Genomic DNA, 26,391 nt, shown 5'->3' with positions numbered 1-26,391 from the left:
GCGTGGGCTTCTCATTGCGGTGGCTTCTCTTTGTTGTGGAGCAGGGGCTCTAGGTGCGTGGACTTCAGTAGCTGCAGTGTGTGGGCTCAGTAGTTGTGGCTCGTGGGCTCTAGAGCACAGGCTCAGTAGTTGTGGCACATGGCCTTAATTGCTCCATGGCATGTGGGATCCTCCTGGACCAGGGCTTGAACCCATGTCCCCTGCATTGGCAGGCAGATTCTTAACCAGTGCACCACCAGGGAAGTCCTAGGCCATTAACTTTTAAAGTGATTATTGATATAGCTGGATTAATATCTACCATATTTGTCACCATTTTCTATTCATTGCTCTTGTTCTTTGTTGCTATTTTTGTCTTCCACTCTATCCATATTAAAAATGACCTCTACATCTGGAGAAAACTGTAATTTGAAAAGATACATGCACCCCAATGTTTACTGCAGCACTATTTACAATAGCCAAGACATGGAAGCAACCTAAAAGTCCATCGACAGAGGAATAGATAAAGAAGATGTGGTATATATATACAAAGGAATATTACTCAGCCATAAAAAAGAATGAAATAATGCCATTTGCAGCAACATGGATAGATCTAGAGATTATCATACTAAGTGAAGCCAGACAAAGACAAATATCATATGATATTGCTTATATGTGCAATCTGAAAAAAAAAGACACAAATAAACTCACTTGCAAAACAGAAAGAGACTCACAGACATAGAAAACAAACTTATGGTTACCAAGGGGGGACAGTGTGGGGAGGGATAAATTAAGAGTTTGGGATTAACATATATACACTACTACTTATAAAATAGATAATCAACAAAGACCTACTGTATAGCACAGGGAACTACAGTCAACTATATTCAATGATACTCAAAGTACTCAATACTTTGTAATAACCTGTAAGGGAAAAGAATCTGAAAGAGAATTATATATATAACTGAATCACTGTGCTGTATACCTGAAACTAACATGGCATTGTAAATCAACTACTTCAATAAAAAATGATCTCTAAGATATAGTGTTATATTTAAAAAGTAAGCTGCAGCTGCAGAAGAGTATTAAATAATAACTTATCAAGCACGTAGTATGTGGCAGCCACTGTTTTAAGCACTTCACACGTATTAATTCATTTAATTCCCAAACCATTATATAAAGTACTACTCTTTTCATCTTTTATTTTCTAAATAAGAAAACTCAGATTGAGAAAGTTAATATATTGCCCAATGTTACACAGCTAGAGGCAAAACAAGGATTCAGACTAAGAAGCTCTAGAGATTAAGCCTTTACCTATTGTACTAATGATCCCAGTTTTGTGAATTTCTATATATATATATATATATATATATATATATAAATTCTGGAAGCTTACACACCAAACTGTTAAGAATGTTCACCTCAGGAGGGTTTGATTGAGATTGTAGGAGATATTTATATTTTACTTTATATACTTTTGTATTATTTCACTTTATTAATGAGCATTATTTTTAAATATAAAAATGATATTAAAATCCCCTGCTCTTTGGCAAGTGATCAAATCCACCTTAAACAGAACTCTGATCTTGGTCACTGGACCATGCAACTTACAATTGATGTTCTGTGAGGAGCTCACTAGTTGGAATGCAGAAAAGAGGGAATTCCTAGTTGAACCATGTTCCCCCAAAAACATTCTTTTAAGTCCTAATTCTGGATACTTGTGAATGTGACCTTATTTGGAAATAAGGTTTTGGTGGCTTGTGTTAAGAAATGTTTAGTGGATGCCTCTATGGCTCATGGGTTAAAATTGTTTTATTAAGACATAATCAAGTTAAGATATAGCACAGGGAACTCTACTCAGTGCTCCGTGGTGACCTAAATGGGAAGGAAATCCAAAAAAAAAGTGGATATATGTATATGTATAACTGATTCACTTTGCTGTACAGCAGAAACTAGCACAACACTGTAAAGCAACTACACTCCAATAAAAATTAATTAAAAAAATACATAATCAAGTTAAGATAAATGGTGAATCTTTGATTTTTTTATTCCTTTTCTTTTTCTCTCCTTTTAAAAAATGCTTAATCTTTTAAGATTAAGAGACTCATCTAAGTTTTGTTAAGATAATGTATTCATAGTCCATTCAATGGCATTTGGTACATTTATATATATAAATATACTTAAAACTCTCTCAAAACTACTTTTTTTTTGCTGTGTGCATTTTGCTAATTATAGTATAAAAAAGTCAACACCTTTTATAAAATTTTCTACAGATTTGAAGCTCACCAGGTTAGTTTATACATGTTAAACAAATTTCTTTGATGTCAGATGTGTTAACTGCTTAAAATGTGCATATTTTCTCAGGGTTTTCAGGGAGCTATGTTAATTATATATTTTAGCTGGGTTGAATATTGCAGAATTCTCCACAAGAGAATATACAAATTTAATATATCTATCTTTAGTTATTTCTTCAGGCATTGTGGTGGACTCACCCTGTGGGGACCCCCACTGAGTCACATCTTTATAAAATTCCCTCCCCTTCAGTGTGATCTGCCCCTAACGAATGGAAGCAAAGGTGATGGATGTCACTCCTGTGATTACATCATATTATATAATATTTAGCAGACTGGAGTGAGAGATTCCTCTGCTGGCCTTGAAGAAGCAAGCAACTGTGCTGAGGACGCCCTCGTGGCAAAGAACTGCTATCAGTCTTTAGGACCGAGGGTGTCCTCCAGCCAACAGCCAGCAAAAAGCTGCATCCCTTGCACAGCTCTTAGGAAATAAATTCTGCAACAATCTGAATGAGTCTGGAAGCAGATTCTTCCTCGAGCTTCCAGATGAGAACATAGTCTGGCTGACACTCACTGCAGCCTTGTGAGACCCTAAGCAGAAAATCCAGTTAAACCACGCCTTGATTCCTAACTCATAAAAATGGTGAGATAATAAATGTGTGTTGTTTTAGGCTGCTGATTTGTGGTAATTTGATACCATACAAATTATTTATTTATTTATTTATTTTTGGCTGTGTTAGGTCTTTGTTTCTGTGCGAGGGCTTTCTCTAGTTGCGCAGGCTCAGTAGTTGTGGCTCACGGGCCTAGCTGCTCCGCGGCATGTGGGATCTTCCCAGACCAGGGCTTGAACCCGTGTCCCCTGCATTGGCAGGAAGATTCTCAACCACTGCACCACCAGGGAAGCCCACCATACAAATTCGTTATCATAAATAGAAAACTAATGCAGGTATACTTAAAATATTTTATTATGGAAAGGTTCAAACATATACAGAAGCAGAGTGAATTGTTTAGTGTACCCATCACCTACTTTCAGCAGTTAGCAACACATGGCCAATCTTATTTCATCTGTACTACTACTGATTACTCCTTCCCCAAATGTATTATTTTAAAGCAAATCCTAGACAGTCTATTATTTTAATCTGTAAATGCTTCAGTCTGTATCTCTAAAAGATATGGCCTTGTTTTTCTTAAAAAACAAAACCACATCATTATCACATCTAAAAGAATTCCTTAGTATCATCAAATATTTGGTTTGTCCTTTATACACTGATGATGGGAATGTAAGTTGGTACAACCACTGTGGAAGACAGTACGGAGCTTTCTCAAAAAACTAAAAATAGAACTACCATATGACCCAGCAATTCTACTCCCCAGTATATATATCCGAAAAAAAACCCCGAAACACTAATTTGAAAAGATACATGCACCCCAATGTTCATAGCAGCATTATTTACTATAGCCAAGATATGGAAGCCACCTAAGTGTCCATCAACAGATGAATGGATTAAGAAGATGTGGTAGGGCTTCCCTGGTGGCACAGTGGTTGAGAGTCCGCCTGCCGATGCAGGGGACACGGGTTCGTGCCCCCGTCTGGGAAGATCCCACATGCCGCGGAGCGGCTGGGCCCATGAGCCATGGCCGCTGAGCCTGTGCATCTGGAGCCTGTGCTCTGCAACGGGAGAGGCCACAACAGTGAGAGGCCCGCGTACCACAAAAAAAAAAAAAAAAAAAAAAAAGATGTGGTAAAAACAAAAAAACAAAACAAAAAGAAGATGTGGTATACATATATACAATGGAATACTACTCAGCTGTAAAAAACAATGAAATATTGCCATTTGCAGCAGCATGGATGAACTTGGAGGGCATTATGCTAAGTGAAATAAGTCAGACAGAGAAAGACAAATCCTGTATGATATCACTTATATGTGGAATTTAATAAATACAACAAACTAAGGCATATAACAAAAAAGAAGCAGACTGACAGATATAGAGAACAAACTAGTGGTTACCAGTGGGGTCAGGAAAGGGGAGGGGGTTGAGGTAGGTGTAGGGGATTAAGAGGTACAAACAATTAGGAAAAAAATAAGCTACAAGGATATATTGTAAAACATAGCCAATATTTTATAATAACTATAAATGGAGTATAACCTTTAAAAATTGTGAATCACTATATTGTACACCTGTAACTTATATTGTACAGCAACTGTACTTCAATAAAAGAAAAAAACTTTATTATGGTAAAACATACATATCATAAAATGTACAATTTTGACCATTTTTATCTGTATAGTTCAGTGGCATTAAATATGTTCACATTAAATATATCACCACCATCTATCTCCAGAACCTTTTTATTTTCCCAAACTGAAACTCTGTACCCATTAAACAATAACTTCTCCTTCTCCCTTCCTCCCAGGCTCTGGCAACCACCTTTCTACTTTCTGTCTCTATAAATCTGACCACTCTATGTACCTCATATAAGTGGAATCACACAGTATTTGTCCTCTTGTGACTGTCTTATTTCACTTAATAGGGACTACTCTTTTTAAAAAAATTTATTGAAGTATAGTTGATTTACAATGTTAATTTCTGCTGAGGGACTACTTTTAAAATATTTAATTTAATATTTGTGTAAAATATTTACACAATGATTATGATTATTATAATTTTTAAAATTGTGTAAAATATTTACATGGTTCCAAGTCGAATTTGAAAGACAAGTTTCATTCAGAGAGGTCTAGTTTCTATTCCTGTCCCCATCCATACACAGGCAACCAGTGAAATGTTTTTGGTTTATCCTTCCTTTGTCCCCCCATCCCCCCTTTGTTTTTGGTATAAGCAAACATATTTGTATTTATTCCCTCTTTCTTAAATGGTTGCATATAAGGATGGTAAGTAAATAACAGTATACCATATATATTTTCTCTGTCTTGCTTTATTCACTTATCAATATTTCATGGATATCATTCCTTATCATTATATAGAGATAGAAGTTCTTAGTTCTCATTCACCTTAACAGCTCTTAACTCATAATTCCTAACTGATTTGTCAGATGTAATACTGACAATGTTTAGGATCACACTTGGAGGTTACATACCATATACTTTCCTAATACTTGTTGAAAATCTGTAGCAACTGCATTTGACGGAGAAAAATGTTCTTGTGACATCAAAGGATCGCTCAGAAAAGTCTCACTAACCTGGGGAAATTAATGGAAATATTTAAATTATATAGATAATTTCAACTGGAGAATTACATAGCAAGTGTTTATTTGAAGCAAAGTCTGGCAGAAACTTGCAATAAAAGAAACCAGAACGGTTCTAGATTTTTGGTGGCAGGGTATCTTTTCTATTTTAAAGATGCAGTATTTAATGAAAAGTGTGCTCATATCTCATATCTTGTATCGTGAGATTGCAGGTGCTACCTTGATTCTTTGGTATTGGTATTTCTGAAGACTTGAGGGGACTCGCAGATGTTCACCTCTGGCAGACAAGGAAGGATAGGAGTCACTGATATTCTCTAAGTAAGTGCTTTTCATTTTCCCCTCCTGCTCTTACCCTCAAAATCCATTCAATGATAACAAAACAATCCCAACTAAATGTCATAAGACTATCTTCCAAACCCTATAGGGTTGTTATATGATATTTCAAAGCTTTAAGAAGGAATTCTGACAACTGTTTGTACTTAATGTTGTATCACCCGAAAAGCAGTGGTAAAAATCATGCAGTTAGTAATTTTGTGTCATCTGGTTTTGGAAAGTTGGAAAAGTTGCATGTTTTTCCATAATGGCAGAGAGGGAAAAAAAAATTAGAGTATAGTCAGTTAAATGGCTAACAGTGTTTATCATGTAGATGCTAACAATTGTCTAGGCATAAATGTAGAGTGAATTACAATATTAGGCCTTATAATCCTTGATTCGATATATGGTTACAGTTTGAGTTGTGTTAAAACAAGTTGGTACACTAAACAAATGAAATGTATGCATAATGTGACTGGAGAATAACTATTAATAACTATAGTACAGCTGACTGATTTTTCCATTAATATTTTTTGTTAAAATATTTTTCCTAAATTATATATTTGTGAATAAAATTGAAGATTAGTATTATTTACTTTTTTTTTTTTTTTTTTTTTTTGCGATACGCGGGCCTCTCACTATTGTGGCCTCTCCCATTGCAGAGCACAGGCTCCGGACACGCAGGCTCAGCGGCCATGGCTCACGGGCCCAGCCGCTCCCCGGCATGTGCGATCTTCCCGGACCAGGGCACGAACCCGTGTCCCCTGCATCAGCAGGCGGACTCTCAACCACTGTTCCACCAGGGAAGCCCCATTTACTTTTTAAAATAAGAAAAAAACATACTATTTGGATCATAAAATTACCAGAATAAATGACTTAGCCCTAGTCTGTCTCTGAGACTGCCTTTCACAGTCTTATTCTAGTTGGAAGTTAGACACTGGGTGATAGTCAGCAGTAGATGATATCTATTGAGAAGGTTAATTAGCCTTTAAGAAATTTATAAAATCTCATGTATCTATGTAACTACATATGCATAAGTACTCTATTTATCATATTTCATATTTGTTGGCAACTTTCTGGTAAAACGTTCTCTAAAAGTAGTATATCTTGATTAAAAATTTTTTTTTCATTTAACTCATAATTGATTCATATTTTCTGCCAGAAGTGTCTTATCTATAATTATTTGAAAATTAAATGCATATGCTATTGAGAAGGTATATTAAATATTAGTAAAGCTTAATTTTTCTTATTTTTAAAGAACAAAATAAATATGAGAGATTCCAAAGATGATCTGGGTTAATCATCTTTGTAGATCTTGCTTTAGAGTTAGGGGAATTGTAGAAGCAGAAGACAGATGAGGGATGAAGGTAAGAAATCTCTGAAGGTCACTAATGGCTCTGCTATATAGACAGATCTGCTTTTGGTTAGGGACATTATTACCAATAAACTATAAAACAGACCTCATAATTTCAATAACTGAAAAAGTCAAAGCGGTCAAAGAAATTACTTACATTTTTAAGAAATGCAGATGGTGTTACAGTATCTAAGGCATTGTCTGAGGCACATAGGTAAGTGATTCCGTCAATAAAGAGAGTATGGTAGACAAAGCTTTGAAAAGAATACATTCAGTTACATGATAATATTAAAGAAATTAAGTACTGATAAGGGGATTTAATTTCGTTTTCAAGCTCTCATTAATAGTATAAAAACTATGTAGAGGGCTTCCCTGGTGGCGCAGTGGATGAGAGTCCGCCTGCCGATGCAGGGGACACGGGTTCGTGCCCCGGTCCGGGAAGATCCCACATGCCGTGGAGCACCTAGGCCCGTGAGCCACGGCCGCTGAGCCGGCGCGTCCGTAGCCTGTGCTCTGCTACAGGAGAGGCCACAGCAGTGAGAGGCCCGCGTACCGCAAAAAAAAAAAACCCAAAAAACAAAATTATGTAGATAACTTTTTATAATCAGAATAATTAGAAATCTTTCATACCTTTGAAAAATTAAACTATGTTAAATAAAAACTCTCTAAAATGTGAATATGTATTTAAAATTGCATCAATAAAAATAAATTACAATAGAGAAAATTCTAATAATCTAATCATATATATTTCACATGCCTTTGATGGAAGTTACTCTCATTCCAAGACTGAATCTAGATTCTGATCAAAGAGAAAATGCTATGTTCACTGATTTTTACTATCCTTATATTTTTAGGTAGACATATTTAATTTTGGCGCTTCTTGGCTTTCTATTATGATAGATTAGAATTTGAAATTTGTGAATTCCCAAGACCAAATATTCTAGAGAACAGGATGAGTCCAGGAGGGGGAATTAAACTCCCCATAGTAATCTGAAGTGTAGCTTTTCCTGACCACTCCAACTTCTAGAGCTTTTGTGCCTTCTCAGACTCACTTATTAGGAGGCTAGAAGACTCTTGGAAAGTGCCTCCATCTTTACTACCCAACAATCCAGAAAATTTAGGAATATGGCAACCAAAATAGTTGCTTGGTGCCTAGGCTTTAATCTAGTCATTTTTGAGCACCCTATATCCAAATGGTCAACAGGCAACAGACCTGTTCAAATGCTAAACTGGATAGATATGAGAATGAGGAATCTCAAAAATAGGTAGAAAAGATAATCCCAGGGGCAGAAAATTTAAGATATGTCATGAATACAATATGCTACAAATATATATATATATATATTTTTTTTTTTTTGCGGTACGCGGGCCTCTCACCGCTGTGGCCTCTCCTGCTGAGGAGCACAGGCTCCAGAGGCGCAGGCCCAGCGGCCATGGCCCACGGGCCCAGCCGCTCCGCGGCACGCGGGATCCTCCCGGACCGGGGCACGAACCCCCACCCCCTGCATTGGCAGGCGGACTCTCAACCACTGCGCCACCAGGGAAGCCCTCTACAAATATTTTTAATGATGATATTGACATGCATAATATCCACTAGGAAAATATTTTTATTTTTAAATAGGGAGGAGTCTTCACAGGAAAAGAGTTGCTAATTCTGTCATCTCTCCAAAAGTTATATATGTGATCTAAATTGATACTGGATGTGATTTTAAATTTATGCTTAGTGTGTTATTGGTAACACTCAGAAAACATCCTTAAATATTAAAAATCTTGAATACCTGACGACTAGGATATATTGTTAACTGACAAGTGCAAGATGGAGAAAAGTGTGTATGATGTACTGCAATTTATGTATCAGTCTCATTTCCTAACATAAGGGAAGTACAAATATACGTATGTGTCTCTTATAGAAAAAAAAGAAAAGGTAAGAACTTATTTGAAATGGTTACCTACATAGAGGGAGAGAGAGTAGTGTGAAGAAAGCAATGAAAATTAGACTTTGTGAAGGAAACTCATTTTGTAGATTTGACTTTGGAGCCATATAAATGTTTTACATAATTGTAAAATGTTATTAAATCAAACTTTAAAGAGTGCAATCCTTAAAAATCAAAAACAAAATAATAAAAAAAAAGAACTTAACTTTATATCAAGTCACCCAAGCAAGGGATGGTGGCAGAGGTGGTCAGATTCTGAGTATGTTTGGAAGGTAAAGACAACAGGATTTGCTGATGGGCTGGGTTTGGAAGTAAAAGAGACCAAAGTCAAGGATCCTGAAGGTTTTAGGCCTGAGGAACTGGAAAGGTGGTATGTGGAAGACTGCAGGAGGAGGCGTGGCTTTGGACAGAAGTCTGAGATGCCCATCAGACATCCAACAGATATGTGGAATGAGCAGTTGGATATACAAGTCTGGAGTTCAGGGAAGAGGTCCTCAAAAGATTCAAATTAGAATGTTCAATATAGGTAAGCCAAGAGTAGAGGAGGAAAGAATCTGTTTGTGAAATCATTCCAGCTAACAAATGAAAACAAAACTAGAATATCACCATTATGCAACCCCCAATAAATTAATGGCTCTAGGGTGTAAGCAATGAATATCAATGGCTACTAGCATGCCAAAAGGAGATATAAGCAGGTATTATATACCGTCTGATGAAAAAACACCTGCAGTCTTGCCAAAGGGATTAGGCCACTGGATCCAGCCACTTGACCATGGTGAACTGCATTTTGAATATGCTATCAGCAAAACCAGACTGAGGGAAACTCTATAGGTTCTTCAACAATAAATTGTAAGGAAAGAAAAGTGGTGGAGGGGGGAATATATGGATTAAAGAGACTTAAAAGACACCAAATTAAAAAATGGGCAGGATTGGGCTCTTGTGCCTGAGGATGCTCATTTAGGTGCTGAGGCAATGAAGAAACAGGATAAGTGACTGCTACAGAATTTGGAATGGTGGTTGATTTGGTGGGGAGGGAGGAAACTGTGAATGGGGCAGGATACGTGGTAGGGAGTTTTGGGGATACATGGCAGCGTTCTATTTTTTGGCTTAGATGGTAGTTGCAGTTGGTTGGGGGAGGTCCTTTGAGAAACTTCATAAAACTATATATTTGCTTGATGTGGCTTTTGTATTTTGTTTTATTTTACAATATAAAGGTTAAAACAAACCTCCTCTTAAAACAACAATGATGAGTCTAAAAATAATAGATCTCTTATTCCCCACCTGTTTTACTAGCAAATGTTTACTTGGGACATTACGTGGTTTAAGCCATACCATGTGATGTCCCAAGTAAAGTAGAGTGATGTTATTAAAGATATTTTCAAGTGGAAGTTTCCTTTTTTATTAATGAAATATTTTGGGGATAACTAAAAAGGTATGGAGAATAAGATAACAAGAACACTTGTAGACCTACCATTCAGTCAAAATGTTAAAGATACAATTAATGTCCCCTGTATACCCTTCCTCAATTTCTCCTCCCTTCTCTTTTGCAGAGGTAACCACTATCTTGAATTTAATGTTCATCATTCTCATTCATGATTTTATAATTTTACATATAGAAGTTCTCCTTTCTGAGGGTTCAGTCAAGAGTCTGTATAAGAAACATTTTCCCCCACGTCATTATCACTGTAATTATCAGCTGGTAATGATTAAAAAATAGACTTTTATTAGAATATTCCTTACCTTCCCATTTGAATTATGGTCTTTGGTTCAGCTCTAAGAAGCACTAGTTTAAGCACTGTTGCCGCTGCTTCCTAAAAATAAATTGTCAGCATTTACTTTGTAGAAGATTGTAGTGTCTTTCATTACTCATCTGCTTAATTTACCAATGTTTTGTTTAGTTTATTAAGGAACAACTGTTTACTAGGAGAACTAATGGGTGGTTATTCATAATGCATGGTAAGAGGCAAGTTATCATGAAATGTTCATATGAATATGAAGGAAAATATTAAAATTACATAAATATACATATACTTTGTGTATATACATATAAGTGTGCAAATAAAAGTTGCACTAATTAGTCCTTTTCACAGCACATTATTAATATGATTGGGAAGATATTTGACTATCTAATCAAATATCTTTTCAGTGACTTTGAAGAAGCTATACATAAAATGTTAATGGATTAAAAGTATTCAGCTTTTAGTCTCTGAATAACCTATGCAGTCTTCTATCTTTTTTTTAGATTAAGATAAAAATTTTACTCATTATTATTCACTTACATCTTTCTATTAAACAAATAATTGCTAAGATCCCCTCTACTTTTCTTTTTGTTTTTTGTTTGGCTGCGTTGGGTCTTCGTTGCTGTGCATGGGCTTTCTCTAGTTGAGGCGAGTGGGAGGTTACTCTTCGTTGTGGTGCGTGGGCTTCTTGTTGCGGTGGCTTCTCTTGTTGCAGAGCATGGGATCTAGGCGTGCAGGCTTCAGTAGTTGCAGCATGCAGGCTTAGTAGTTGCAGCACGCGGGCCCTACAGCGCACAGGCTTCAGTAGTTGCAGCGCGCGGGCTCCAGGCACACGGGCTCAGTAGTTGTGGCTTGCAGGCTCTAGAGCACAGCCTCAGCAGTTGTGGCGCATGGGCTTAGTTGCTCCGTGGCATGTGGGATCTTCCCGGACCAGGGATTGAACCCGTGTCCCCTGCATTGGCAGGAGGAGTCTTAACCACTGCACCACCAGGGAAGTCCCTACTTCTTTTTTTTTTTTTTTTTTTTTTTTTGCGGTAAGCAGGCCTCTCACTGTTGTGGCCTCTCCCGTTGCAGAGCACAGGCTCCGGACGCGCAGGCTCAGCGGCCATGGCTCACAGGCCCAGCCGCTCTGCGGCATGTGGGATCTTCCCGGACCGGGGCACGAACCCGTGTCCCCTGCATCGGCAGGTGGACTCTCAACCACTGCGCCACCAGGGAAGCCCCCCTACTTGTTTCTTATAAGGCTCATTCTTTGGGAGAAAATTTGCAAGGTATTATGATTATCCAGAATACCTTAAATACAGTTAATTATATGGAATCCCATTAATTGACTTTAGGAAGTGTGAAAGGAAACTGAAAGTTACCTAAGAAGACTTAAAATAGCCACACTCCTGATTAACTTTTCATTTTCAAAAAATGACACTTGAAATAAAAATTTTTGGGGAGAGAAAAGCTTGTTATTAACAGTAGAGAGTAAAACTTGAAATTCTTGGTATTACCAGAAAAATCCAGGCAATATTCTCTAGGAAAGGATTTCCTAAGAAACATTAAGGGAATTAAGAGAATACATAATCTTTCAGTTACTCTATTCTCATCACTGGAACATATTCCCCTAGCCTTCCCAAAGTGTCTCTTTTAGAGTATATAAACTATGAAATCATAGAAAAATGTGAAACAAAGCAAATGGCAACATGAGGCAGTAAAATAATTGACACACTGGACTGTAGTGCCATTTCTGGAGTTGAAGTGCTGCACAACCTAAGAAAATGACTTGTCTGGGTCTGTTTCCTTGTGTGAAGAATGAAAGGATTGGGTAAGATGATCTCTACAGTCCTGTCCAGTTCCATCTGATTTCATGATTAAGCTTTGGTAGGTACTAATATTTTCTAATGAGTATAAAATATTTGTGACATTAATATTTAGCACTGAAGGAAGATAGGATAGAACTGTGCCTTAAAGCTCCTTCTCCCTGGTCAGCCTTCCACACAGCAGTCATTCCAGACCTTTAATCCTGTCACCCAACTGCATACTGCTCCACCATCTTCCACTTTCTTACCTCCCTGCATGCTTCATAAAGAGAGGCCAATGGGCTTATAAACTCCTTCAACTTTCTGACTCTCTCCCTTCATAATTAATGAAGTAGTTATTGAGAACATACTATGTCCAGGCATTGTCCACTGTAAGGACAGAGATGAAAACAGTCCCTGTCCTGAAGGAGTCCGATGGCAGAGACAGATAAGTAAAAGAAGATTCCAGTTCAACCTGGCAAGTAGTTTGGTAAAGGGATGTAAATTAGCCTGGGCATAGAGAAGGCTTCAAGGAGGAATTGAGAAACATCTCAGAGCACAGGAGAGGTGACACTGCTAAAAAATGGAGACAAGTGGGTTCCGGGGAGAGGGAATAGGAGATTGGAAGGGAGACCTTGGTGAGACTGGAGAGCAGCATGAAGTTCAGGATGGCTGGAGCACAGGGACAGCTGGGAAAGAGAAGGAGGTAATCATGGAAAAGCCCTACCAGGGAGGGCTGTGAATGCCAGGCTAAGGACTATGAACTTTACAGTGCAAGTAATCAGGGCTTCCCTGGTGGTGCAGTGGTTGAGAGTCTGCCTGCCGATGCAGGGGACACGGGTTCGAGCCCTGGTCTGGGAAGATCCCACATGCCGCGGAGTGGCTGGGCCCGTGAGCCATAGCTGCTGAGCCTACGCTTCCGGAGCCTGTGCTCCACAACGGTAGAGGCCACAACAGTGAGAGGCCCGCGTATCGCAAAATTTAAGCAGGGGAGTGACAGGATGATCATATTTGCTTTTAGGAACAAGCCTCTGAGCAGCAGTGTGGAGGCTGGTTTTGAGAGGGACAAGGCTGAGGTCTGGGAGATGAGTTAGGAGGCATCTTCAATAACGCTGGTGAGAAGTAATAAGGGCCTTGATGAAGATGTGGTTCAGAAACAAGGAGATGGATTCAAGATATACTCAGGAGATGGAACTGATAAAACTTGGTGGCAAAGAACACATTTGAGGGTGCAGAAGAGGGAAAAATGAAAGATGACTCCCAGTTTCCAGCTTGAATGGCTTAGTAGAGCTATGTGGCAAGATTAGAAATACACGAGGAGGAATCCACTAGGAAAGAATTAATTTAGTGCTGGACATGATATGCTTGAACTTCTTCTATTAGGCAATCTACTCATGGAAAGAGATTACCTTGCAAGCAGATTTGGCAGTGATCAAAATAAAGGTGTCCATTTCTGTGAACGAATGTGTCAAGTTAAAAGAGGACTAAAGTTAGAACCCTGAAGAACATGGCATTCAAGGGACTGGCACAGAGGAGAGCCTCAGAAGGAGACTAAATTCCATGTCTATATCCACACCCCCTCCTTCCCCCAAGAGAAAGACAGCATTCCTCTAAACCAAGGCTCACATCTCTACTGCCACATTGGATCCATCCCTTTGTGCTCCTTCAGGTCTTGCTCTAACCAATAATCACTGCCCCTTTTATCTTCAACCTCTTCTCCTCTCCATTAGCCTATATTCAGGTGAAGGTTTTCCCTGTATTAAAAAATGAGGCCCTTTCCTGGACCATACTTCTTCTAGCTTTCACCCTCTCTCAGTCCCTTTCTAAATTCTTGAAAGAACAGTCTAACTTCACTCTCTCTACTTCCTGGTCTCCCATTCACTTGGCTTAAAGCAACCTGGCTTCTTCTGCCTCTACCTCTACCACTATCAGTAGGATCACTTACCATTTCCTAATTGTCAGTCCAATGAACACCTCTTGGATCTTGGTCAACTTCTTTGGGTCATGAGACATTCTTGTAATTTTCTTCTCTCAGCTTTCAGAATACCACTGCTCTCATTTGGTGACCAGCCTCTCTATTCTATTCTTAACAGTGTTCTGCCTTTTGGTACTCCTTTCTTCTCACTTGGGCAATCTTACCCACTTCTACCATCTTTAACTGTTAGCCCTGACCCTCTGACTGCTACCTATTGGAACTTATAATGACTTAAATCTTTTGGGAATAAGATGGAGGAATAAACACACAAATAGATTGGCTATTTCCAACCGGCAACAAAATTCAACCTGTCCCAAATTGTACTTTCCGCCCTTGCATTTCCTCTGACTTCTTCCCCCAGAATCCTGCCCCTCCATCTGTAGTTTCTATCTTGTTTAATGCCACCTAAGAAAAAAATTTGACAAATCTTCACATTGTACACCTTAAACTTACAAAATGTTATATGCCAATTATATCTCAATAAAGCTGGGGACAAAAGATTAAAAAAAAAAGAAAAGAAAACTGAGAATCATCCTAGGCATGGCCCTGTCCCCTATCCTACATATCCAGCCAGTCATTAACTCCTGAGGGTTAGTTTGCAAAGTCTCTTTAGGATCTGCCCACTCCTCTCCTTCTTCACTGTCATTGCCTTAGCTCAGGACTTTAGATCTCCTAGATAAACTATAACACCACCATCCAAACTGGTTCTCTTCCCTCCAATCCCCCTTCTGTATTGTAACCAGACCAAAATTTCCAGTAAATGGATCAGATCTTGCTATTCCTCCATTTATAAATCTTTAACCGCTCCCTGGTTTCCCTCGGATAAGAGAACAAGCTGAATATAGGACCTTCCATCAACTATTCTCTGTCCACTTTTCTGACCTCTGCTTTAGCTCCTATATACTGCGATCCTGTGCTCTAGCCACACTGAGGTTCTTGCGGTTCCCCCAAACACGCCATTCTGTTCCCTCTGCATGGAGTCCCCATTCCCCTTTCCTGTGGCAGGCTAGTGCTCACTCTTGTAATACTTTTAAGCCAAGCACCTCCTCTGTGGTTGGTAAGCAGTCACCCATCTTGAGTGCTACAGGAACAATCTCCATCTCTCGCCATTGAAATACTTTTTACATTGGAGGAGAACGAATGCAGCCCTTGGGTATAAAAGGGCAATGTGCTCATCAAGGGACAACTCCAGGCGCCGTCTTTTCTTCCTTGTTGCATCTCCTACACCTTTACCCCGGGATTTTGCAACTAAAACACGTTCGATAAATGTGTGTTGAACTCCAGGCCATTTCTCCGCGGGGGAGAGAAAATCTTTAAGGGTCTCCGGAATTAAACGTGACTGCAAATCACAAGTATGTCGCGTGCAGCACCAACCCTAACCCCTGGGCGGCGCACTTGCGGCTCGGCCGGCCGGGAGCGCGAGTGGCTCACGCCAGGGATTCACCATCTCGCAAGCTAGGCCGTACGCGGGAGCGGGGCCTCCTCACGCCTCAACAGCCCGCTCCGGGCAGCCCCTCGGTGCTCCGTCCTGAGGGGCGGGTCCAGTGGGCGCCACCCTCGAAAAGTGGAACCTGCGAAGGCCGAGGTGACAACCCAGGAGTACCTGATAAGAGCCGCCGGTTAGGGTCAGCTCCGCTAGGACCGCTCGGCCATTTGCAATGCAGCTGTAGGCGATCGTCATAGTGGGCGATCCCGCCGGGCCTAACCACCCGCAACAGTCTCGGAGTGCTGACTGGGGCGTGGCTCCGGGAGGGGCTGTGTCTGCGCAGGCGCGAGGAGCGATTGATTGGCAGGCAGGGAGGCGGGGCCCTTCCTTGCCTGGGCTGAAACTGTGATGAGACCGGGCAAAGTCTCTGGAAAAACTGGCTTTGGTTAAGTGAAGCCTTTCTTCGTCGTCATCCTTAAAATAATTTAGGAGCCAGTTACTTCACAGTGTTTACCTACGTAGGATTCATTCTCAATCTAGGACATGTAAAATAATAGACCTTGATTTAAAATGAGATTCATTCATGAATTCAGCAAGTACTTGCTGAACTCCCACTGTGCGCTCCCTAAGTGCTTGGACTCACAGGTATGCAAAAAGATAGGTTTCAGACCATGACTTTTAGGAGTTCATGTTCTAGTAGTGGTCACAGAGACACATGTAGACAAGTGCCAATCTCAAGTGACAGGTGTGCACTATGATTGAAAGATAAACTAATCGCACAAGCTGGAGTGGAGGCTGCTAATTCTCCCTGGGAGAGGGAGCAAAGCTTTCAAAGTCACTGTCTGATGGAGAGGGTGGGTTGGAATTCTCTTAATTGGGGAGGAAAGGTAGGACAGTCTAAGCAGAGGGAACAGCTCTGTGAAGGCTTGGAAGAAGGCAGGCGGGTTCAGGGAATGGATGTGAGTGTGTGGTAGAGGAAGGGTGTGTCGTGGAGTGGGTAGGAGATGAGAAGGGTAGGAGTGGTAGAATGACTTGTTATCCTAGACCTCGAGTTTCTTGACAAGAATTTTTAAAAGTGCTTCAGATAAGCTTAGATATTTTCTCTTTTTTTTAACATCTTTATTGGAGTATAATTGCTTTACAATGGTGTGTTAGTTTCTGCTGTACAACAAAGTGAATCAGCTATACATATACATATATCCCCATATCTCCTCCCTCTTGCCTCTCCCTCCCACCCTCCCTATCCCACCCCTCTAGGTGGTCACAAAGCACCAAGCTGATCTCCCTGGGCATAAGCTTAGATATTTTCATTAGCAAGACATTGTGGTAGAGTTGGAAGAAGTCAGACACACTTGGATCCAAAAATTGCCATTTACTCTGTGCCTTTATCGTAACTTAACTCTCTGAGACTCGGTTTGCTAATTTATAAAATAGGGATAGTTCTCAAGTTTAAATTAAGTAATTATGCAAAATACTTAGCATACTATAGATATGTAGTTGCAATCTTTAGTATGATAAATACATTAATGACAATTACTTTCTTGCTTCCAATGGTGTAACTTTAAAGGAAAAACAGTCGATGTCCTTCTGGGGTGCCTGGCAGGAGGTGAAGACAGATAGTTGACTGAGTTTATTTTAACCCAGTACAATCAAATTGTATTTGACAAGCAAGCAGCAAAACTAGTCTGGACTGTAGCACCTGAGAAAAATGCCTTGTTGAATCATTTTATATAAAGGAAATCTTGAACCAATGTGTCTTATCAACTTAGAGATAATATCTTGTGTTACAGGTGGGTTGACTGAATTACAAGCACTGGTCACATTACTTATATGTGGGAAAATGAAATATGTTAATTCTGAGGTAATGCCCTGGTATATTCTTGCTTGCTGTAAAAATAAGCTTAATAAACTTGGCCACATTGTGTTGCTCCTTCTGTTTAGTAAATAGTGGAGCTGAAAGCCACTGGGCAATGAAGTCATGAGCTGTAGTAACAACAGCAAGCATCAGATAATTGGAGAGGTGTATATGGGACTGTCCCCCTCTTGGGCTCACCTTGTCATATTAATACAATCCTGTGAAGCTAGTGTGGTGGGTCAACTTTGCACAGCCCACCAATTCCGGCCTACAACAACGTAAAACATAATTTATAACACAACTCGACCTTTCTCGTGAGCCTCATGTTACCCGATACCTGAGCTTAATCTAGTCAGTGTGAGGTGTCCTCAGTGAACTCAGAATTTCCCCCTTCCCTTCTTTCTACATGGTGGGGGGGCATCTACGTGTGTGAGGAACTTGGTGGAGGGGAGATCTCCTGAGTCATGATCTTCGTCTCTCTAAGGTGGCATCTGCTGCTAATGTTTGTTTTCTGTCTGTGGTCATCAGTTCACATGCTCTCCTTGGAACCTGCAGGCTCCCTCATGCACTCTGGCTCTCTCTCAACCACTTTTGTGGCCCTCTTAGGGGCAAAGGAAACTTTCTGCTGCTCCCTCATGGCATTCTGAGGCTTTGGGAGGTTCAAGAGGCTGTCTCAGGGCTCTGGCCAACACAGCATGCTGCCACCCCTCCTGTCATGCTGTCAGTCTGTTGTCACGGGGGAGCAGCTCTCAGACTTTACCTCACCTGGGAAGCAAGCCCTTGGATCCCCAGTTGGCTGAGAGTCTTCTCATCCCACACTCCATCACCCCTCATCTCCCAGCCGGGGCTCTGTGGCTGCATGGCTTCCTATGGACCCTCTGCCCTCCTCCAGCCTGGGGAGACTCTAGCAGGCCCGGGTGGGGAGCTGCCCACCCTTCAGGCATTCTTCGCAATTTGTAGCATTACTGTTGGCTTCTGCTGTCGCAAACCTTTTCTTTCCATGGACTCTCTCTTCAGGGAGTTTCCAAAATCTATTTTCAAAGGTTTAGAGCTGAGAATCTTTCCCTTCTCTCCCTGCCCTACATCCTCTGTTCCTCCTCCACCTCCTCCTCCATTTTCTTTGTTTTCTTTTCTTTTCTTTTTTTTTTTTTTGTGGTACGCGGGGCTCTCACTGCTGTGGCCTCTCTTGTTGCGGTGGAGCACAGTCTCCGGACGCGCAGGCTCAGTGGCCATGGCTCACGGGCCCAGCCACTCCGCGGCACGTGGGATCTTCCCGGACCGGGGCACGAACCCGTGTCCCCTGCATCGGCAGGCGGACTCTCAACCACTGCGTCACCAGGGAAGCCCTGTTTTCTATTTTTATGCAAAAGGAGTAATTGAGAATAAAACCCACAGCAGGTAATATAAAACAGACAGGTATTTCTGTCTTTCCCTTGATAGTTTGGCAAAATCTTGAAGGTGGAGCAGAAAGAGAAGATGGACCCCTGGGAAGGAGAAGGGAGACATTTCACTTTTGTCCATTTCTTTGAAAACAAGCTTTTAGACCTCATGACTACTTTCATGGGCCAGCAAATCTACTGTCATTGCTCTTTAGAGACTAGCATCTCAGAAGGAAAAGTCACTAATTTTGAATCATCCAATTTCTTAGGTCACTGGAGAGTTTCCGAATATTCCACAAGCTGGGGACTTTTAAGCACTCACTAATTCACGTTGCTTCTTGTAGAGTATTAAGTTCTCCTGTAAAGGACTATTCTTTTACTTGTTGTTTTTCAAAAATGGAAATATTTTTATAGTTTTTTTTCTTGTAGTGTTCACTTGTAGTGAACAGTGATCACTGTTGAAATTCAGACAATACAGCAGTAAAAGTCTCCTTACCATCCCATGAAAATAACCACTGCAGTAATCTAATTTATATTTGTCTTTTCTTTTTTATGCCTTTTATATTTAACATTAATGAATAACATATTTTCTGAACTCTGTTTATTTATTTTTTTGACCGTGAGTTGCTGTATGCAGGATCTTAGTTCCCGGCCAGGGATCAAACCTGTGCCCCCTGCAGTGGAAGCAAGGAGTCTTTAACCACTGGACTGCCAGGGAAGTCCCTGTTTTGTTTCGGTTTATTTATTTATTTAATTTATGTATTTTTGGCTGCATTGGGTCTTTGTTGCTGCTCGTGGGCTTTCTCTAGTTGCGGTGAGTAGGGGCTACTCTTCACTGCAGTGCGTGGGCTTCTCATTGCAGTGGCTTCTCTTGTTGCAGAGCACGGGCTCTAGGCGCACGGGCTTCAGTAGTTGTGGCTCGTGGGCGCAGCAGTTGTGGCTGGCAGGCTCTAGAGCGCAGGCTCCGTAGTTGTGGCGCATGGGCTTAGTTGCTCTGCGGCATGTGGGATCTTCTCGGACCAGGGCTTGAACCCGTGTCCCCTGCATTGGCAGGTGGATTCTTAACCACTGCGCCACCAGGGAAGCCCTGTTTTGTTTTTCAAATTAATAATACATTGTTCTTTGACTATTATATATATCTCAAATATTTTCTTCTGAAGCTTACCATTTTCTTTTTCTTTTTGGTGTCTATTCTTTTCCAGACATTTTTGTTTCTTACCTCGTCAAACATGTCAGTATTTTTTTATTATGATCTTGGACCTTAGTGGCATGTGGTGCAAGGCTTCCTTTTCTATCTCCATATAAAAATATTGCCTTATTTTTTTTTTTTCTTTTGCTTGTTTTACTGTTTAAATCTTTAATCCACCTGGAATTCGTTTTTTTGTCTCTTGAAAGGTAGGAATTTGTTTTCCCAAATGTACAGCCAGCTGTTTTGTACCACTTACTGACTACTTTCCCCACTAGTTTTTTGTTTGTTTGTTTTGTCTTTTAAAAATTTATTTGGAGGCACCAGGTCTTAGCTGCAGCACGCGGGATCTTTAGTTGTGGCATGCGTGCAGGATCTAGTTTGCTGACGAGGGATCTAACCTGGGTCCCCTGCTTTGGGAACTTGGAGTCTTTACCACTGGACCACCAGGGTCCATTAGGTTGAAATGCCACTTTTACCACAGACTAAACTCCCACATGTACATTGTTAATTAGATTTTAGAGTTGATGTATAGGTCTATTTCTGTGCTGATATCACAGTGATTCGATAATGGATTCAATAAAGCAAATTTATTTTTTAAATTTAACAAATTGGAGAGAATTAATATATTTGCAATATTGAGTCTTTTCAGCCAGGAACATCGGTTGACTTTCTATTTGTTCTATATTATATCTTCCTATAAAAGCTCTGTAAGTTTCTTCATAAAGGCTTGACAAATTTTTAAATGTTTATTCTGGGGTACTTTGGGTGCTCTTGTTGGTAGAACTTGTTTTCCATTATGTTTTCAATCTAGCTGTTTCTGGCGTGTGGAAAAATCTGTTGGCTGCATTTAATTGATTTGCATGTAGCTCCTGCTCCATTATATTGTAAACTCCTTAAGGCCAGGGCCCTCCATAATGCTTTGCTCAATATGAACATGATGTAGGATACTATTGTTGACCGTCATATTAGGCTTTTCCATTACACTCAATGACCAAGTGGAGGGGAACCTCAGGTAGCAGTGTTATTTGTGAAAACTGGATCATGATCGAGACAGTGGGGAGAGATTGAAGGGACCTTGGAGTCAAGCAGACCTGGACTTGAATGCTGACTTTGCCACGTTCTGGTTGTGTAATCTTGGCATCTCTGAACCTCAGTTTCTTCCTTAGGCTCATCTCTGAACCTAATTCACAAAATGAGCTAACATATAAAGCATTTCGTGACTGGCCGCCAGCAGGTGTTCCATGATGGATGGTTGTTATGATCATTATGAGTCCATATTGTCATGTAACCAAATCTATCCAATAAGAGTTACATTTAAGAAGGCAGGGTCTGGTATATTGAATTAATTCTTATTTATTTATTTATTTAAAAAAATTTTTTGGAGGGGATTTTTGTTGTTGTTCAAACAGAAAGTCAAAAAAATTATAATCATCCTCATCAGTTCACTCAGTCCCATGTAATTAATTTTTTTTGTCTTGATCTTTTGTTAGCACTTTTATGAGTTCATCAGTTTTCCATTAGAGTTCTGAACATGCTTATTCATTCAGTTCAGCAGTATAGTCAGTTACCAGAAACCTGTACTTGTCAAGTCTTTTCCATCAATTCCTTGAAGATGAAACCCTTTTATAGGAACATATTTGCAGAAGCTTCAGAGTACACCCAGAACTGTCTGTAAATGACAAAAGACTTAAAAATGACCACGGTTAAAGATTTGATGAAAGTTCATAATAATGCAATTGACAAGGAAATTTAGTTATTTCTGAGATATACATTTTAAAATAACAACTAGAATTATGACCTATAACAGTATACCAGAACATATAAGATTTTTATAAATTTCATGTAATGTCTGAAACATTTATATTAACATATTTCCATACAAATAACCCAAAGAAAGTTTAGTATTTGTTGTTTTGTTTGTTTGTTTGTTTGTTTTTCTATACTGCAGGTTCTTATTAGTCATCAATTTTATACACATCAGTGTATACATGTCAATCCCAATCGCCCAATTCATCACACCACCATCCCCACCCCACCGCAGTTTCCCCCCCTTGGTGTCCATACGTCTGTTTTCTACATCTGTGTCTCAACTTCTGCTCTGCAAACTGGCTCATCTGTACAATTTTTCTAGGTTCCACATACATGCGTTAATATACGGTGTTTGTTTTTCTCTTTCTGACTTACTTTACTCTGTATGACAGTCTCTAGATCCATCCATGTCTCAACAAATGACTCAATTTTGTTCCTTTTTATGGCTGAGTAATATTCCATTGTATATATGTACCACAACTTCTTTATCCATTCGTCTGTTGATGGGCATTTAGGTTGCTTCCATTACCTGGCCATTGTAAATAGTGCTGCAAGGAACATTGGGGTGCATGTATCTTTTTGAATTATGGTTTTCTCTGGGAATATGCCCAGTAGTGGTATTGCTGGATCATATGGTAAATCTATTTTTAGTTTTTTAAGGAACCTCCATACTGTTCTCCATAGTGGCTGTATCAATTTACATTCCCACCAACAGTGCAAGAGGGTTCCCTTTTCTCCACACCCTCTCCAGCATTTGTTGTTTGCAGATTTTCTGATGATGCCCATTCTAACTGGTGTGAGGTGATACCTCATTATAGTTTTGATTTCAATTTCTCTAATAATTAGTGATGTTGAGCAGCTATTCATGTGCCTTTTGGCCATCTGTATGTCTTCTTTGGAGAAATGTCTATTTAGGTCTTCTGCCCATTTTTGGATTGGGTTTTTTGTTTCTTTAATATTGAGCTGCATGAGCTGTTTATATATTTTGGAGATTAATCCTTTGTCCATTGATTCGTTTGCAAATATTTTCTCCCATTCTGAGAGTTGTCTTTTTGTCTTGTTTATGGTTTCTTTTGCTGTGCAAAAGCTTTGAAGTTTCATTAGGTCTCATTTTGTTATGTCTGTTTTTATTTCCATTACTCTAGGAGATGGATCAAAAAAGATCTTTCTGTGATTTATGTCAAAGAGGGTTCTTCCTATGTTTTCCTCTAAGAGTTTTATAGTGTCCGGTCTTAAATTTAGGTCTCAAATCCATTTTGAGTTTATTTTTGTGTATGGTGTTAGGGAGTGTTCTAATTTCAGTCTTTTACACGTAGCTGTCCAGTTTCCCCAGCACCACTTACTGAAGAGGCTGTCTTTTCTCCATTGTATATCTTTTTTTTAATACAATTATCCATTTTATTTATAGGCATTTACTTATTAAGGAAAGATACTAAAGAGCACTAGACCAACTGTGAAATCACTTAGAGAGTTCTATGAGAGCAGAAACCATATGGACTATTTCCATTTCATCCTACCACCACTATACACCCCCCCAACTCAGGACCTGTGACTTAAAGATTTTTTTTTTTGCACACAGAGGTTATTCTAAACATAGTGATTGCAGACTGCAACAACAAGGCTGTAACTCTAGACTCTTACTCCACGAATACATCGTGGCTTTTTTTTTTTTCGTGGTACACGGGCCTCTCACTGTTGTGGCCTCTCCCATTGTGGAGCACAGGCTCCAGATGCACAGGCTCAGCGGCCATGGCTCATGGGCCTAGCCGCTCCGTGGCATGTGGGATCTTCCCGGACTGGGGCATGAACCCGTGTCCCCTGCATCGGCAGGCGGACTCTCAACAACTGCGCCACCAGGGAAGCCTCATCGTGGCTTTTTGTTCTTAAGGTATATTTCCACGATGAAATGGCCTAATTTGCTTATATAATTAAACCCAACAATCACTTCGCATTGAGAAAGCCAAGTAATTTTATATTGAACAGTAAATAGGCTTAAAATGACCTTTGGGATTGGAAGGGCTCAAACTGATAAAATTGAAAGTTACAGCCTTAGTTTCCCAAAATCTCTTAGGGTTATTCAAAATGCTTAAATATACATAGTAAGGGAAATAAACAATTATAGAGAAAGAAGAGAAAAAATGAGGGTGGTTAAAAATTATCCTACATTAAAAGAATTTTTTTTTTTTTTTTTTTTGTGGTACGCGGGCCTCTCACTACTGCGGCCTCTCCCCCTGCGGAGCACAGGCTCCAGATGCACAGGCTCAGCGGCCATGGCTCACGGGCCCAGCTGCTCCGCGGCTTGTGGGATCCTCCTGGACCGGGGCACGAACCTGTGTCCCCTGCAGCGGCAGACGGACTCTCAACCACTGCGCCACCAGGGAGGCCCTAAAAGAATTTTAATATCCTGCATTTCATGCATCTGTAATGAAACCACAATTTTGTAGGTGTTTCATTCTTTTAAGATGAAAAGGTTTTAAATATATATTTGGACAAGGAATGATATCTATATCCATATATCTATATTTATATATAGATATATATTCTGGTTTTTAAATGGGAAGATAAGCTATATTGACATAGTGAGGAATGTGCCAGTTTTGGCAAAACAGAAGGACTGAATAGAAAAAGCATTTAAATTTAAATCAGTAAACTACACTTCTGGTTCTAACACAAACTGTGTAATCCTAAACAGATCAACCTAACTCTTTGTAGGTCCTTTTCTTCTCTTATGTTTCCCACTTAGAGAAGTTCCTTTAGCATTTGTTGTAGACCTGGTTTGGTGGTGCTGAATTCTCTTAGCTTTTGCTTGTCTGTAAAGCTTTTGATTTCTCCATCGAATCTGAATGAGATCCTTGCCGGGTAGAGTAATCTTGGTTGTAGGTTCTTCCCTTTCATCACTTTAAGTATATCATGCCACTCCCTTCTGGCTTGTAGATTTTCTACTGAGAAATCAGCTGTTAACCTTATGGGAGTTCCCTTGTATGTTATTTGTCGTTTTTCCCTTGCTGCTTTCAATAATTTTTCTTTGTCTTTAATTTTTGCCAATTTGATTACTATGTGTCTCGGCGTGTTTCTCCTTGGGTTTATCCTGTATGGGACTCGCTGTGCTTCCTGGACTTGGGTGGCTATTTTCTTTCCCATGTTAGGGAAGTTTTCGACTATAATCCTATAATCTCTTTAAATATTTTCTCTGGTCCTTTCTCTCTCTCTTCTCCTTCTGGGACCCCTATAATGCGAATGTTGTTGCATTTAATGTTGTCCCAGAGGTCTCTTAGGCTGTCTTCATTTCTTTTCATTTTTTTTCTTTAGTCTGCTCCGCAGCCGTGAATTCCACCATTCTGTCTTCCAGGTCACATATCCATTCTTCTGCCTCAGTTATGCTGCTATTGATTCCTTCTAGTGTAGTTTTCATTTCAGTTATTGTATTGTTCATCTCTGTTTGTTTGTTCTTTAATTCTTCTAGGTCTTTGTTAAACATTTCTTGCATCTTCTCGATCTTTGCCTCCATTCTTTTTCCGATGTCCTGGATCATCTTCACTATCATTATTCTGAATTCCTTTTCTGGAAGGTTGCCTATCTCCACTTCATTTAGTTGTTTTTCTGGGGTTTTATCTTGTTCCTTCATCTGGTACATAGCCCTCTGCCTTTTCATCTTATCTATCTTTCTGTGAATGTGGTTTTTATTCTACAGGCTGCAGGACTGTAGTTCTTCTTGCTTCTGCTGTCTTCCCTCTGGTGGATGAGGCTATTTAAGAGTCTTGATGGGAGGGACTGGTGGTGGGTAGAGCTGGGTGTTGCTCTGGTGGGCAGAGCTCAGTAAAACTTTAATCCACTTGACTGTTGATGGGTGGGGCTGGGTTCCCTCCCTGTTGGTTGTTTGGCCTGAGGCGACCCAACACTGGAGCCTACCTGGGCTCTTTGGTGGGGCTAATGATGGACTCTGGGAGGGCTCATGCCAAGGAGTACTTCCCAGAACTTCTGCTGCCAGTGTCCTTGTCCCTACAGTGAAACAGAGCCACCCCCCACCTCTGCAGGAGACCCTCCAACACTAGCAGGTTGGTCTGGTTCAGTCTCCCCTGGGGTCACTGCTCCTTCCCCTGGGTTCCGATGCACACACTACTTTGTGTGTGCCCTCCAAGAGTGGAGTCTCTGCTTCCCCA

At 40.1% G+C, this 26,391-nt stretch overlaps 1 protein-coding gene across 1 annotated transcript in view; it reads right to left on the bottom strand.

The window, feature by feature from the left end:
- LOC307054292 (uncharacterized protein) overlaps positions 1 to 16,254 on the bottom strand; it is a gene marked incomplete at its 5' end in the record, with an annotated part of 31,317 nt that extends 15,063 nt beyond the window's left edge. The window contains 4 exons of the mRNA XM_079705905.1: positions 5,365 to 5,466; positions 7,296 to 7,392; positions 10,813 to 10,883; positions 16,177 to 16,254. Coding sequence (XP_079562031.1) covers positions 5,365 to 5,466; positions 7,296 to 7,392; positions 10,813 to 10,883; positions 16,177 to 16,254 — 348 coding nt within the window. The remainder of the gene's footprint in view (positions 1 to 5,364; positions 5,467 to 7,295; positions 7,393 to 10,812; positions 10,884 to 16,176) is intronic.
- Between the last annotated feature and the right edge of the window lie 10,137 nt (positions 16,255 to 26,391).

Source organism: Hyperoodon ampullatus (genome assembly GCF_949752795.1).
Source record: "Hyperoodon ampullatus genome assembly, chromosome: 1".
Lineage (NCBI taxonomy): Eukaryota > Metazoa > Chordata > Mammalia > Artiodactyla > Ziphiidae > Hyperoodon > Hyperoodon ampullatus.
This window is presented reverse-complemented; position numbering and strand designations above follow the sequence as displayed.